At 34.6% G+C, this 15,918-nt stretch overlaps 2 protein-coding genes across 3 annotated transcripts in view; both read left to right on the top strand.

Annotated features, from left to right (window-relative positions):
- The window catches only part of LOC149936359 (uncharacterized), a 75,549-nt gene that overhangs the window by 28,951 nt on the left and 30,680 nt on the right, over nt 1-15,918 (top strand). The gene's annotated exons all lie outside the window — the stretch shown is intronic.
- Nucleotides 547-4,826, top strand: LOC149936360 (uncharacterized). Its single transcript, XM_090153673.1, has 12 exons — nt 547-736; nt 931-958; nt 1,515-1,662; nt 1,713-1,851; nt 1,906-2,047; nt 2,479-2,750; nt 2,804-3,013; nt 3,066-3,176; nt 3,284-3,426; nt 3,486-3,711; nt 4,112-4,201; nt 4,262-4,826. Exons 1-12 carry the CDS (start codon nt 547-549, stop codon nt 4,795-4,797), a joined length of 2,235 nt encoding a protein of 744 aa, XP_090009799.1. The 3' UTR covers nt 4,798-4,826.

Here is a 15,918-nt window from a genome sequence, read left to right as displayed (position 1 = left end):
GTACACGTGATCCCGTATGAGGACCGGGTAAATTCCTATATACGTAACGCGATACACTTCAAAATGCGATACTTGAATATACTATAAAAGGGGTTGTATAGGATTGTGGAGGTCATTCCACGGTTAACTGCGGTAGCTATATTCAATATGCCTAAAGCTCAGTATACATGTCCTACGTGCGCGAAAAGTTTCGCTACCAAGTCCCCCTTAAATCGGCATGTTAGAGAAGTACACGGTGATAGACATAAGTTTGTCTGTGAAGTATGTGGTAAGACTGTTGCTAGATTGGAAAATTTCAAGAGCCATCGACGAACTCATGACTTGAACGCACCTGGCCCTTCCGAACCCATGGACCTGTCTGGCACACCGTCGCCAATGCAACGTTCGCCATCACCAACCCGTCCACCTTCACCTAGTCTGCTTCAAGACATTCAACTGGAATCTACCCGTACACAGCCATCTACATCAGCTTTACCCGACAACCTAACACCATCACCTGTTCCCGCCTCACCAATACTTGATGAAACACCACCAGCATCCCCAAGTATGGTCCAAGCCTTGAATGATACGCTAGCCTCTATCCGTTACAATGCCGAAGACTATGATATTGATGCAGGGATGTTTATTGGACGTTACCGAACCGCTTTCCGCAAATTTTTAGTAGAAAGACTGGCTAGTAAACGTGGAATTAAATGGTTCTTACTCGTAAGATCTGTTTATATGAGACCCTTAGGAGGTATGGAACAAAGAGCGGAAGTACGACCCTACTTCCGGAGCACTATGCAAACAACATTAACGCTCGATGTCATTGAAAACCAGCTGAACGACTGCATTGAAACAATACAGTCAGCAGCGGAAAACTTTGAAGCGACAGGTATGTACTAAAATTTATAAGTTATATTTTCAACTAAAACATTATATTTTTGATAGGATCGGGTTGGGTTATTGATCGTATTCTGTATGTAGAATTAAATGTAGCATCTTACCAACCGTTGCGAGGGTCATCGTATATGGAACTACCTAAAAAACTATCTCGACGTCACGCGATTCTTAATATTAGAAACGAAAATGACGAGAAATGTTTTCTCTGGTCAATTCTCGCTAAACTTCACCCAGTTCCTTGGACTCAAAACGCTAACCGTGTTTCGAAATATACACCTTACGAAAATGAACTTGATACCAGTGATATATCTTTCCCTTTCAAATTAAACGCTACGGAACTTAAAAAATTTGAATTAATGAATAATTTATCAATATCTGTTTTTGGCTTTTCGGGAGATATATTCCCTCTTTACGTAAGCGTTAACAAGTGTAGTAAGGAAAGGGAGGTTGATTTGCTTTACATCACTGATGAAACTAAAGATATTGACGATGGGAACAGACATTACTGTCTTATACGAGACCTAGGAAAACTGTTACATCATCTAACAAAACACGGAAGTACAAGTTATTATTGCAGGTAATTTAGTTTACAATATATTAGTTTGAAATATACTAATTATTTTCTGTATTAGAATGTGTCTTCACCGATTCAGTGGAAGCAACGCTGAACAGCGACGTGATGCGCATATCGAAGAATGCGCCACTCACGGCGTCCAAAAAACAGTTTTCCCTACCAAGAAGAAGACGGTTTATTTTGATAAATATGAGTGGACAGAAAAGGTAAAAATAAAAATTATTTAATTTAACTCTTAATGAAATGAAATTATTAGGTGCAGTATGTATTTTACGCCGATTTTGAAGCAATCCTACCGAGAGTTCAAGGATGTGATCTAGATCCCGATATAAATACCAGCAAAGTAAACATGCACATCAGCTGCGCGTATTCGTGGGTGCTTGTTGGACCTAACGGTAAGTTATTTGACAAAATTCCCTTTTAGATATATTACAATAGGATACTTATAGGTGTACCTGTTCGAACCGATTGCTATCGAGGACAAGATGCAACTCGAAGATTTCTGGAGTCTATTCTGGAATTAGAGAAGGAGTTCATGGAACTCATTGAGACCAATGTACCAATGATTATTACCCCGGATGAGGAGGAACAGTTTCAAGCTGCTACGCATTGCTACATTTGTCAGAAACAGCTAAATCAGGGAAATATGCCCGCTGTTCGAGATCATTGTCATTTCAGCGGTAAATATAGGGGGCCAGCGCATAACCTCTGTAATCTTCAAAAGAAAGTTCCAGAATTTATCCCTATTTTCCTTCATAACCTTAGCAGGTGAATTTATTAAGTTAATTAACCAGGAAATAAACCTAATAATAATAATAAATCTTCATAGGTACGATTTACATCTTATATGTCAGGAGATTGGTCATTTTAAGGAACAGACACTTGACTGTATTCCTTCCACTAGCGAAAATTATATTTCGCTGAAACTAGGTAAAATATATTTAATTATGAATTTAACCTTAACATTAATTTTATTGTTTTTTAGGGAGATTTCGGTTTTTAGACTCTTATCGATTTCTAAGTGATAGCCTAGATGCTCTAGTATCTAATCTCGTTTTGGAAGGAGCCAGTAAATTCCAGATTGTTAAGAAATATTTTGAAAGTGAGAAAGTTCAACTGCTTTTGCGGAAGGGGGTCTACCCGTACGAGTATATGGACGATGAAAAGAAATTTGACGAGACGATGCTGCCACCTAGAGAAGCGTTTTTCAGTTCATTGAAAAATCAAAATATTTTAGAATCTGATTATTTACACGCCCAAAATGTTTGGACAGCGTTTAATATTCAAACATTAGGTAAAATTACTATAGTATAAATATTTCAAATCTCTTAACCTCGGTTTTCGTAGGGGAATACACCGACCTCTATGTGAAAAGCGATGCGTTGCTCTTAGCCGACGTTTTTGAAAATTTTAGAACATTATCTATAACCCATTATAAATTAGATCCCGCTCACGCTTACACCGCACCAGGTTTAGCCTGGCAAGCAGCTTTGAAGATGACCGATGTTCGCCTCGATCTCATACTTGATATAGATCAACACTTATTTATTGAAAAGGGTAACGCTTTTGTGATATTTTAAATATTATTGTATTTACATTGAATTTTTAGGGATTCGAGGCGGTGTTTCAATGATCTCAACTCGTTATTCTGAAGCGAATAACAAATATATGGCCGACACATATGATTCGTCTAAAGAGAGCAGTTATATATGCTATTTAGGTAATTTACATTTTTAAAAAAATAAATAATTTTTTTTATTTTTATTTTTTTATTTTAATTATTTTAATTTTAATTATATTAATTAACTTAATTTAACTTAATTGAAGATGCTAATAATTTGTACGGTGCTGTTATGTGTGAACCACTACCGCTAGGCGACTTCCAGTGGGTTCAGGAGGATGATTTGCAAACACTCAGTGAAAATATTCTGAGTATTCCCAATAACGTTGAAAACGGATACATTTTAGAGGTAAATAACAAGTGTTATAATTATTGAATTATATTTTTAAAGAATTGTTTCCTTTGCAGGTGGATCTTGAATATCCTCCAGAGTTGCATGACTTACATAACGATCTCCCAGTAGCGGCGGAATCTAAAGTTATTACACATGATATGCTATCTCCATACTCCAAAGATCTCTTAGGAAAATTAAATATTAAGGAGAATCAAAGTCTACCAAAACTTCTTCCTAATTTAAATAATAAAGAGAAATACATAGTACATTACCGCAATTTAAAATATTATGTAGAATTAGGTTTGAAAATAACCAAGGTTCATCGAGCTCTAACCTTCACTCAAGGAAAATGGTTAGAAAAATATGTTAGATTCAACACTGAACAGAGGAAATTATCCAAGAGTTCATTTGAAAAGAATTTCTGGAAACTAATGGTTAACTCTGTTTTCGGGTAAATCAATTTAAATAATTTATTGCTGTTTTTTCCCTTACTTCATTTAATTCTTTAGAAAAACAATGGAAAATTTACGGAAGCATATAAATTTCGAGTTGATTCATAAACCAGAAAGAATGTTAAAAGTTACAAGTTCCCCGCAGTTTGAACACTTTACCATCTTTAATGAAGAGTTAGCCGGCGCTCATAAGAAGAGAGCTAAAATTGTTCTTAACCGGCCTATATTTACCGGATTCACCATTCTAGATTTATCCAAGGAGCTCATGTATCGGTTCCATTATGGATTCATAAAATATACGTACGGGGACAAAGCATCACTATTATTTACAGACACTGGTAATTTAATTTAATATGCATTTTTTATTTAAATAGTACTAATATATAAAATATTTACAGACAGTTTAACGTACAACATTAAGACGGATGATGTTTATAAAGACTTTGAAGTTCATAAAAACCGCTTTGACTTCTCTGATTATCCACCTTCGCATTTCCTTCATTCTAATCAGAATAAAAAAGCTCTCGGTTATTTTAAAGACGAGACAAATTCGCAGTTAATTCAAAGCTTTGTAGGACTTCGTCCAAAGCTTTATTCTATTAAATTGTACGGGGAGTCTAAGACCGCTGAAGAGATAGAAAAGGAGTTGCGATTGGGGAAATCTTTAGAGTCAATTTTAAACCATAAAAAGGTTTGTAAGGGCGTTGCCATGAACGTTATTAGAAACGTCATCCGCCACGAAGACTATGAACGTTGTCTTTTTAATCAAGAAACCATGTCAGCCGAGATGATGCGTATAGCTAGTTTCAAGCATGAACTATTTACTATAAATACTAGAAAACTTTGTTTATCACCAAATGATGATAAGAGATACATTCTACCCTGCGGGGTTCGTACATTAGCGCACGGTCATAAAGATATTGAAAAATTATAATGAATGCTTGTATTTATGTATATATAAAAAAAAACTGCTATTGCTATAAATTGTAAAAAATTATTTTATTGAATACATTTTGCACATAAACTCTTTAATCATTTTATCGTTTACATATTTATCTTTCTTAAACCTAGACACAATGTTATACATTTCTATTCCTTTACACCTGTTTATAGCAAAATAGATACAGAATGCTCCACACGTATTACTAGAATTACTCTGTAATTGATTAGAATTAAAAGTTACAGTTTTACTGTTTCGTTCAATAAAGTCATTAAATTTAAAATAATCTGGCGGGTTTCCAAAGGAATCCATGAATTCACAATTTTTATGTTTAGAAAAATATATTAGAACCCAGTGTTCTCCAGGTTCAGCACTCGTATCGGTATTTACAATAAATAGAGAAGGGAATATTTTTACGTATTTAGGTAGCTTGTCAGCCGCGAACACGCCTTGAAATATACTTTTAGTACTTAAATCTTTTTCAAGTATTTTAGTTATCTGTAGCGAATCCATTAATTACTGTAATCGAAAATCACGGTTCGATTTTTATCAATTTCAATCAAATTTTGAAACTCGGCGTAAATTAGAATGGAAATCGTCTCCGGTAACGGTTTTGCAAATTTTAATTCTAATCTCAGGTTACTGTTTTTTACAAGATGCAAGTGATTAGCGTTGTTATTAAGATCCGAGGTTAAATTGTACGCGAATAAACAATTTCCGTTAGGGTAATCTTCCCGACTTATCTGATTCCCTTCATCTACGTTCCACTGATTAGTTTGAATGAAAAGATTGCAATACGCTTGAATATATAGATTTTCCTCAAAGTTTAGAGATAACGCCTTATGAGGGACGCTGCTACCGTCAATGTACAATCCAATGCTTGATAAATCGAAATGTTGAAAGTTGTACGGGGATTTTTTCAAATCTCCTAGAAACGCTTTTTGTTCCACAAACCCGATAACAACTTTCTTAGGTGCTTGTCCGGTAAATAAATGATCTTGCACACTAGCCATAAGACCAGCGGGTATAGAAAATGAGGTGCATTCCGAACGAGTTACAGGATATTTAGCGGTTCCATATTGTAACGCCTTGGCTTGAGCGAGCGATAGTTCCGGTATCACTTTAACTTTCCTCAGATAAAGGGAAGCTGATAAAATCTCCACTTTACATTTTACGTCGGAATGAACGCAAAAAGCTGCTCTATTTTTATCGAATTTAAATTTCAAATCAACCATATTTAATAAAAAGCGTGGTTGTTGACATAAATCAGTATGGACTACGCCTAACAAGTCAATCGCCCCTTTTTGCGCTAAATTCGCTCGTTTAGAGAAACCATCGTTATCGAAAAATGAATCGAACTTTCCAGGCGTATCCCGATAGAAAAGTGAACTCGTTAAATAACTTTTTTTCGCAGAATCTCCGAACGTTAATAAAGTTTGTATCATACTTTTATAAGCGTAATTTTGACTGGAAGGTGTTACTGATCTTTCATTAAGAAATACGTGGACGTCGCTAAAAAGCGAATGAAGAAACAAATTCTCGGGGGCGATATTGTCGGCTGGAGTTCCGGCGGCCCCACCCGCAACACCTGGAACCGCGGGTTGCGGTAGTTGACCATTATCTTTAGTTACCTTAACTCGAACGTGCAGCAAAGTTTGTGAAAGGTCTATATACGTTTCAGAGTTACCGTTGATAGAAAATGTAATTGATGCGTTATCAACTATATTTGATATTGGATTATACTCAACCCATTCTCCACCAATAATCGAAGATTGTGTCATAGGTACTTGAAACAAATCTAGCTCGGAATTTATACACTCAACTGAGTGTGGGTGTAAAAGGGACATTATGAGAATATATCGGAACGTTTAGGGAACCGTCCTTTCGCTATCCTGCCTGCTGTTGAAATGGCGCTTTTCGACTGAGTTCGTTTCCTTTTATTTCCGGAACCCGTCATTCTTTTAATATGATCCGTAGCTGAAGATGTTAGTCTCACGGCTTCATCAGCTGCTGAAGCTAAAGTTTCCCTTCCAGCGTTAATAGAATGCGATTTAAGCGCTGTTTTAATTGGGACTCCACTAACAACATCGGTCGCTACTTTCGCTCCGGTACTTAAAAGTTTTTTCCCCAAGTAAGAAGCGCCTTTCTTCAGTAAAGGTACCGCGAATCTAAACGCTGAAGATAATATATTTCCTAGTCCATGTCCTCTTTGCACGGCTAAACCTCTATATACAGGTATTCCACCGAAACCAACCTGGTTTAAATAGTAACTTTCATAATCAGTTCTTGAAGGTGAATATTCAGACCTCATGATGTTAACTGTTCGCTCTCTTAAGCTAGAATGAGGGTGTGTCCTGAATGATTAAAGGTTTATAGTGAAGTCCACATTTTACGGGGTTTAAAATGTAATACAACGTGAGCTTTTCCACTATGAAACTGTATTGGCTCACCTAAATCATCTGTTATATTAATCTCTATAGTCTTAATATTATTACACACGACTGGTAGGTAATGAGGTTGTGAAAATATTTTTGTAGTTGTTTTCCCATTAGACTCGGCTTTCTCTTCGACGCTTATGATTCTTAATAGAGGTGCTAAACTATCCCCAACAACGCTATTTTCAACCAGATCAGAATAAACGAATAAGGAATGTAACCCAGCGTTCATATCAACTGGGTAGGGGGTTATCATTGAATTTAAAATGGTGAAATCATTATCTCTTCTATCCTTAAAACCTAGTAAAATCGATAGATCGGGGCCAATTACAGCTCTGATTTTCGGTTGCAATTTAACTTTAATTCGATTAGAATAATTTAAATAAGCGAATGTAACTTGTTCTTCTTCTTGGTTGTGGACGTTCATAACATGTAATAGTTCTTCCGGAGTTTTATAAAAACCCGCGGGAACTTCAATTATTTTATCATATTCGAGAGGGTCTTTAACTAGAGGGTTATCAGTCATTTTATCATATTCGAGAGGGTCTTTAATAACCAATAGATTAGGTTTTCGAACGTTATGCCATGTCCGAGGATAGCTTATTTCCGCTAACCCAACTTCGTACTGTTCCTCAAATCTTAACGGTTCAGCTAAATACGTTCGAAATTTACCAACGCTATTATCTTGGTAATATAATGACGAGGAATCTGAAGGTAGCGTTACGTAAAAACTCATTTTAAATCCACTTCTTGTATCCAAGAATTAAATGTAGGGTCGTAATCTTGCCACTTGACATACAGTTCTACGCGGCCGTCCGATTTTTTCCTCTTTTTTATTACTTTTTCGATTATGAAGTAACAGTCTTTTAAATCTCGACCAACAATCTGAACCTCCTCTCGATAGAATACTCCTAAAATGGGGTTAGAATTTAAATCCATCAGCTTATATACAGGTGGGTCACGTGGTAGTCTCTCAGCTATTTTAAACAATTCTGTAGTAAAATTCGGGTTATATTTCTTATCGAAAATTGATAAATTTCTACTTATTCTACAAATATCTCCAATTTCAAACGCGTATGTTAACGGAGGAGAAAAATTTACCGAACCGTAAAGATTTTTCCATATTTTAGCAGAGTTATCTAGAGTAACTTCTGCGGGTTTACATTTAATTGATCTGTGATAACTATTGTTATAAGCGTTTATAATATCATCTAAAACGTCGATATATTTAAGGGTGTTATTCTGCGTGAAATAGCGATATAAACGAGATTTAAAACTTCTAATGAATCTTTCAATAATGGACGCTTTCATTTCCGATCGGGTAGCGAAAAATTTAATGTTCCTTCGTTGTAATTCACTCTGCACTTCTTGACAGACAAATTCGTTTCCATGATCACTTTGAATTCTTTTCGGTTGACGGCCTTTTTCAAAAACGTTACGTAACGCTTCTAAAATTGTTACACCTTTCTTATTTTTAACCGCTACAGCTATAGCGTATTTGCTAAATATGTCGATAATACATAATACATAGCGAGATCCTGAATTATATTTAGACAGCTTCTGAAAATCTGCCAAGTCCGCTTGCCACTGTTCGTCAATTCCATAAACAATAGTTCGATTTCGTTTGAATCGTCTTCTAGCAGGTTTATGCAGCGTATATGTATCCTGCTTTATTAGAAATTGTTTTACTTTTTCCAATGAAACCTTTAAACCTTTATGTCGAGCTGAATTATAGAGCGCTCGAACTCCAGCGAATGACCCTGGGTCTGCGGGGTTAGTATAGATCTGCTCAAGTTCTTTCTCCATATTGGGTAATATTTTGATGTAATGGTATGTAACGCCAAAAAAGGAAATTAAATAATTCTAATATTATAATAACTATGATAATTAATACAGCTGTGATAATTTTCGGTGATTTTGAAAATGATTGTGATAAATAGGCTAAAAGTCCTAAAGAGACCGTTTCTGTACAACCTTCCATTGTAGGCTTATACTATGAAATGAGAACAAAATTATCAGGTTAATATATTTTATTTAGTATGTATCCAAGGTCTTAGAGGACTAGGTGAAGATGATGATAACATTGAACTACTTGGTGGTGTATGAAATACAGCGAATGTTTTTAACAGTGTCAATCTTACAGGATTTTTAATTAAACGTTTTGAAATATTTGACTTATGAATACCCTCGTAAAACTCAGTAACTCCTATAGGATCAATCACTGTTCCAGGCGTTTTTCTCACAGCGTCATACAAAAGATCGATTATATTAGATCCTCCAATCACTTGTCCTCGAATAGAAAGCTCTCCTGAGTTAGTCCATCTAATATATCTCGGATCTTCCGTAGTCGCTCGGTATAATGAAATCGCATCACTAACATAAGTTGCAGGTAGAGAATAAGATATTTGCGCGAACCAAGTTTTAGGTCGTTCAGAGTTTTCAATAACGGGAGAGATTTGCTCTTTACGTACGTAAGTTAACCGTCGTTGGAGAGTTTGATTGTATAATGCTAATTTCTCTGATTCGTTTAAATTTGGATTATCTAGAATAGATTTCATTTCATCATCGAGTGTCTTCTCTTTTTGAAGTTCAGGTGTTTCTTCTGTTTTGGAAGGTGTATTGTTTTTTAATCTCTCCATTACATCTTCAGGTACTAGAAGCATTTTTCGAGCCATCATCGGTTTATAGCTCGGCTTATTGCACTTCCGGCGACTGAGCTAACGATAGATAGCAGTGGCGCTAATAAAAATGGAAGAAAACCACCTTTTTGTACCAGTATCTTTCGTCGTTTTGATATCGGGTTCTTCTTCGACACGTTTCGTATAACCGCGCTATGTTTCTTTAACCGCTTACGATGACGTTCTGACAGTTCAATTGTTCCGTGCAATACATTTATACAACATTCAACGAGAGCCAATATAGCTTCCTTGCTAGCGTATTTAATAGCTGTCTTTCTTTGATTTAGATTACAGGATGTTAGGAAACGTAGAAAGTCTAGGTTTTCCTTTACTCGTTTTGAGACATCCATTTAGAGATTTTCTTAGCCTTTCTTAAAGCGCAATGAACAGTTTCGGAATGAAAAGGGCAGTTTAATTCAACGTCTTCTAGTTCTGATAATTTAGGACAGCCGATATCTTCGATGTTAGTTACTGGAACACCGAGGAGTGTCGATAATACTGCAGCTTTTTCTAAACCTTTAGTGAAAAACGAAGTAGCTTTTTCCGCTATCTGATTGCAAATGTCACGTCTCGTTCTGTAAGGACGTTCGCCGTCATTCCATCGAAGATGACAAATGTTATGAGATATCCATCTGCATTGTCTTTTATCTTCGTTTGAAAGCTCTTTGAAAGGGTATGGAGATTTGAAAGTAAACACTTCCGATTCTTCAGTTTCTAATACTACGTAAGCTAATTCTTTAATAATCCACTCTCGATTAACCCTAAAAAAATTCCCTTCTATAATACACTTCATTTTGGAATAAAGACAGCCGATTCTTCACCCGGTATTAAACCTGTTCGTAGTAAATACTGATCTGGGGTGTGAGGTTTCAAGTCAACTAATAAATACCCAAATTTCCGTGACGTAGCTTGTTGAAACGCATCAATAACGTATTTGCTATTGGTTGGAGATATCTGTCTCGCGAGATGATAAATTGTTGATTTATCTCGTGGTGATTTAAAAATAAATAGATAATGAGCATTTAAATTCAAAGTTCTTATTTCTTTTCCGGGGTAATAAAGGTTTTGCATTAAAATTAGTACGGAGGTGTTTCTGTGATGAGATCCACGAATAAATAAATTAGTTACATCTTTATTATTAGATATCTCGCATAACAAATCGTCTAAAATAACTAAATTCCTAATTTGCGGGTTTAATATATTAACATCGAGTAACCCTTCGTGAAACTCGACTGAAGGTGTGTGTTCTAATATTGATTGAAATAGTTTCGGCTGATACTCGGTATAACACCATATTATCCTCTCCGGAGGAGGGGATATGCATGTCTTCTTATGTTGAATCAACCGTCCCACCAGGAATGACTTTCCGCATTGGGTGGACCCGGCTACAAGCCCATTCATTGGATGTTGTAAGCTTAAATCCATAATGGTTAATGAGAATCGGAACATTAGTGCAATCAATTTTATTAGTTTTTTAACAAGTTTTTAGCATTGCATATTATTAGTGACATTATATTATTTAAAATTTCTTTCGACAATTCACAGCGAATAGTAAACATTTCAATAATATTTTCACAATCTACCGACATAATTATTTCATAAAAATGCAAATCTACGCGCTTAGAATAATCCGTCATGATACAATCATGCTGAAGTTGAGATGGATGATCAATTTGGCAGCCATTGCACGCTTTCTTCAGAGCTTCGTGTAATTGTTTAATTACAACGTTAGTCATCGCCTCCTTTATTTCCTTGATTTTCTTTAAACACTTCTGAATCGACTCGTACTGGTCGAGGAAATTCAACCAAGAAGATTGAGCGAAAGCTACCCCCTCTTTAGTCGGTAACAGTTTTCCATAGTTTACGCCATAACCATGGTACATTTGTCTAACATCTAAAACCTTTTGTTGGGCAAATCTATGAACCGAAAACCGTTTGGTTTCAGAACCTGTGAAAACCCACGAAGTTTCAGCTTCGTTATTGAAATAAGCTTCAATGGCATCTTTCTTTGTCCATAGCTCTTGCAGTTCCGCTTCTGTTAGTTTGATACCCTTTGTTAAATCTAATAGACCGCAGTGGATGGTTTCATCTGCATAAACGATTAACCCTTTGTCAGCAGACACAGGAAATGAACAATTCCTATAAAATAAATACATTAAGACAAAGTTAAGAATTATCACTGAGTATTCCTACTTACATTTTAAGGTTCCTCGGAGTCACTTCCAATACAATTCAGATGGTGAACTTTCTAAATATGGTCTTACTATTATACGGTTTTCCCTTTTTATACTCTGAAATTATTTATCTTCGATATCTTATTTATTAAAATGGAGTTTAAAATTAATTCCATTCTACGTATACGCATTTTGAAGTGTATCGCGTTACGTATATAGGAATTTACCCGGTCCTCATACGGAATCACGTGTACAATTACAATACTTGAGAACGATACGTTTCTCATACTTAAACTTTAGATATTCGTTTGAAATACTCGTGAGAAAGGTTCAAGTGTCAAGCATATGTAAGTACTACAATGATATTAAAATTAAGTTTAAAAATATTTCCATTCTACTTTAACAACGAATATTCCATGACGTCAAAACACTCAAATCCATGTTTTAAATTCAAATTAACCGCGCCCCAATCCGCGCACGTTAACCGCGTCCCATATTCCATAACGTCAAAACACTCTTAAATTCAAATTAACCGCGCCTCCCGGGTAATCCGCGCCCCAGGAAATCCGCGCACGCGCGCTATCTCCCACTCAGGTTATCACTTTTTACATCATTTCAACTTATTCCGTACGATAAAACGCGATAAGATATACGTTCAAGTATCTTTCGAGATAAGCGGAGATAAATGAACAAGTTGGCCTGGACACAATATGTTGATATACGAAAAAACAAATCGTCGCGAGAAATATCATAAATGCATTAACTTTTCGACGATTTTACCCCCATTTCATCCCCTAAATCCCGGATCTCGATCCCGAACCTAAACCTGAACCTGGGATCGATGTCTCGTCATCACTTTCCTTCTACTGGACTTGTCTAACCATTGTACCTCCCAAGGAAATAAATAAGTCCGGTTTGGTGATTGGATTTAGTGCATTTTTCTCGAACCTAAATTCTACCCTCCTCATGCGGCAACCACATTGTGTTTTTTTTACTTTTTCAAGGTTTTTTTTTAGTGTTGTTAATTTTCCGGAAAAATAAAATGCGGAAAAATTTAAAGAAAATTTTCCGCAAATCGGAAAGATAAAAAATTGAAACATAAATTACTACATTCTAATATCAGTAAACATACTAAAAAACATTACTTATATTAGCCTATGTTACATTGTTAATCAGTTTAAACTAGTCTAGAGGTTTAGTTTTACTTTTAGATTCGAAAAAATGAGGCGAAAAATCCGCTTTATTTAAATTTGCAAACAATATATTAAGCTAATCATAGAAAGAAAACTTTTTTAAATTTTTTCGGAAAAATTCGGAAAATTTTCCGGAAAAAAGGTCTCGGTCATTTTCCGGAACATTTTCCGACTTACAACACTATTTTTTTTCAACTTTTGATGAGAATTGGAAATCATTCCTTATTTCTGTTTTTGATATTTTTTCTTCGATTTACTTTTTTTTTTAATAGGATTTTGAAATATTTTCTGTTTTATATTTCCGATTTCTCATTTTCCAAAACTTTAGGAATATTTCTGGATTTCCCATTTCTTTTCTTGAAATTTCTTCGGATAGTTTTAATTATTCCTGGGATTTTTTGCTTCTGATTTTGAAAAAAAAAAAATTGGGATTTTCATAATATCCAAAATCTATGTCACAATTTTAAAAGGATTTATTATCTTTATTTCGTGAAAAGCGTACGCTATTTTATTTTGTAATGTAAGACAATTGCAGGCGTGGTTAAAGGCGTATATTGATTTAGTCAAGTTAACGGGCATGTTCTTTATGTTCCAGCTTAAATCTGAATATTAAACAGTTTAAGTATCTAATATATTATTAGCCTAAATCGAATTCAGTCATTCACTGTTCACGTTGAAACTCTTGGCACTTAATCTAGTTATAATCTTCTACAAAGCTTTGTTTGGCAAATTCCGAATATGATCCTTATTCGGGCCAAAAGCCGCGTGTTCTCATGCTAAGGATTTCGAGTTGACCGCTGTTCATTTTCTGGTATTTTAATTATTTACATATTACGGATGACAATATAATATTATATAATAATCTCATTATAATATTATATAATAATCTTATTATAATATTATATAATAATCTTATTATAATATTATATAATAATCTCATTATAATATTATATAATAATCTTATTATAATATTATATAATAATCTTATTATAATATTATATAATAATCTTATTATAATATTATATAATAATCTTATTATAATATTATATAATAATCTCATTATAATATTATATAATAATCTCATTATAATATTATATAATAATCTCATTATAATATTATATAATAATCTCATTATAATATTATATAATAATCTCATTATAATATTATATAATAATCTCATTATAATATTATATAATAATCTTATTATAATATTATATAATAATCTTATTATAATATTATATAATAATCTTATTATAATATTATATAATAATCTTATTATAATATTATATAATAATCTTATTATAATATTATATAATAATCTTATTATAATATTATATAATAATCTTATTATAATATTATATAATAATCTTATTATAATATTATATAATAATCTTATTATAATATTATATAATAATCTTATTATAATATTATATAATAAAGTCTTATTGTTGAAAAATCCTCTATTTTCCATACTATTTTCCACCTGCATTTTCCCACATCGGGACACATATGAGACAATGCATCGTGGCGCTCATTTCAACCCATTAAAGTTTTGCGCCTCTCGTTAACCGTTTCCGGTTACTCTGATTTGCTTTCCCGGAAGTTTCTAACGCAATCAAAAACACGCGGCCAATAATATCAATCCTTCCAATCCTTTGGCTTTATATTCTTTGCTTCTTCGGATCTTCACTCTAAAAGTCTACCAACGGCGCTCCTAGCGGCAAAAACGTGAAATTCGTGGATCCACTATCGAACGTCCTACTTTATACTTCGGTTTAAACTGTAAATTGGTCCTCCTGGATGTAAATACTGTCGATTTATTACCGTTCATAAGTACGATAAACGGCTCTTTTGATTAATTTGCTTAATTGCGAGGGAGACGGTTCTCTGCGGATTCCAGTCGGAGAGAAAGTGTCCTCCTCGCGAACATTAATATCCTCTTCCTTTCGGGAAAGGCGTCCAGTCACGCGTATAAATAAGCCGTTTGTTTGGCTCCGGCCGCCAAGATAAACATCCCTTTTAATTAAAAGCAGTTGGCCTTCCCTCATTTGCGACGGATAAACCGTCTTTTCGTTCAATTCCATCGAGATGCGAACTGTTAAGTTCCACATTTTTAAAACTTACTAGGCTGCCATTTGATTGATTATTTTTGAGTTATTGGCGGGGAGAAATGAAGGGTGTAGCATGACCACTTTACCCTATTCGGTATATTTTTTCTGAATTTTTCAATTCCTGCCTTTGCAAGAATGTATTTCGGGATAATGCGAGGGGTCGGACGTTTGCCTGTTTTGTGTACGGGATTTTGGATTTTTTATTCTGGATTTGTCATACAAAGTCTATGGGAGCAAAATTCTTGGATTTTGGATTTGTGGATTTTTTCCCAAATTTTGTACGGGATTTGGCCAAATGACCGACCCCTCGGGATAATGACTATTTTTGGCGTTGTCTACAATCCCCCTCAAGAAATGAAATCAGCTCTGCATCTCATTGGTTCAGTTAAACATACGCAGGGAAAAGTCAGGGAATTTAAAAATGGGCCTAAAAAGTCGGGGAAAGGTCAGGGAATTTTAAGAATTTGGGAAAAGTCGGGAAATTTAATAATTCTGTCTTGACACTTTTTGAAGGTAATTTTACT

Source organism: Leiobunum rupestre, chromosome 7, assembly GCF_980474605.1.
Source record: "Leiobunum rupestre chromosome 7, qqLeiRupe1.1.hap1, whole genome shotgun sequence".
Lineage (NCBI taxonomy): Eukaryota > Metazoa > Arthropoda > Arachnida > Opiliones > Sclerosomatidae > Leiobunum > Leiobunum rupestre.
Note: the sequence above shows the minus strand (reverse complement) of the source record. Positions and strands in the feature narration are given on the sequence as shown.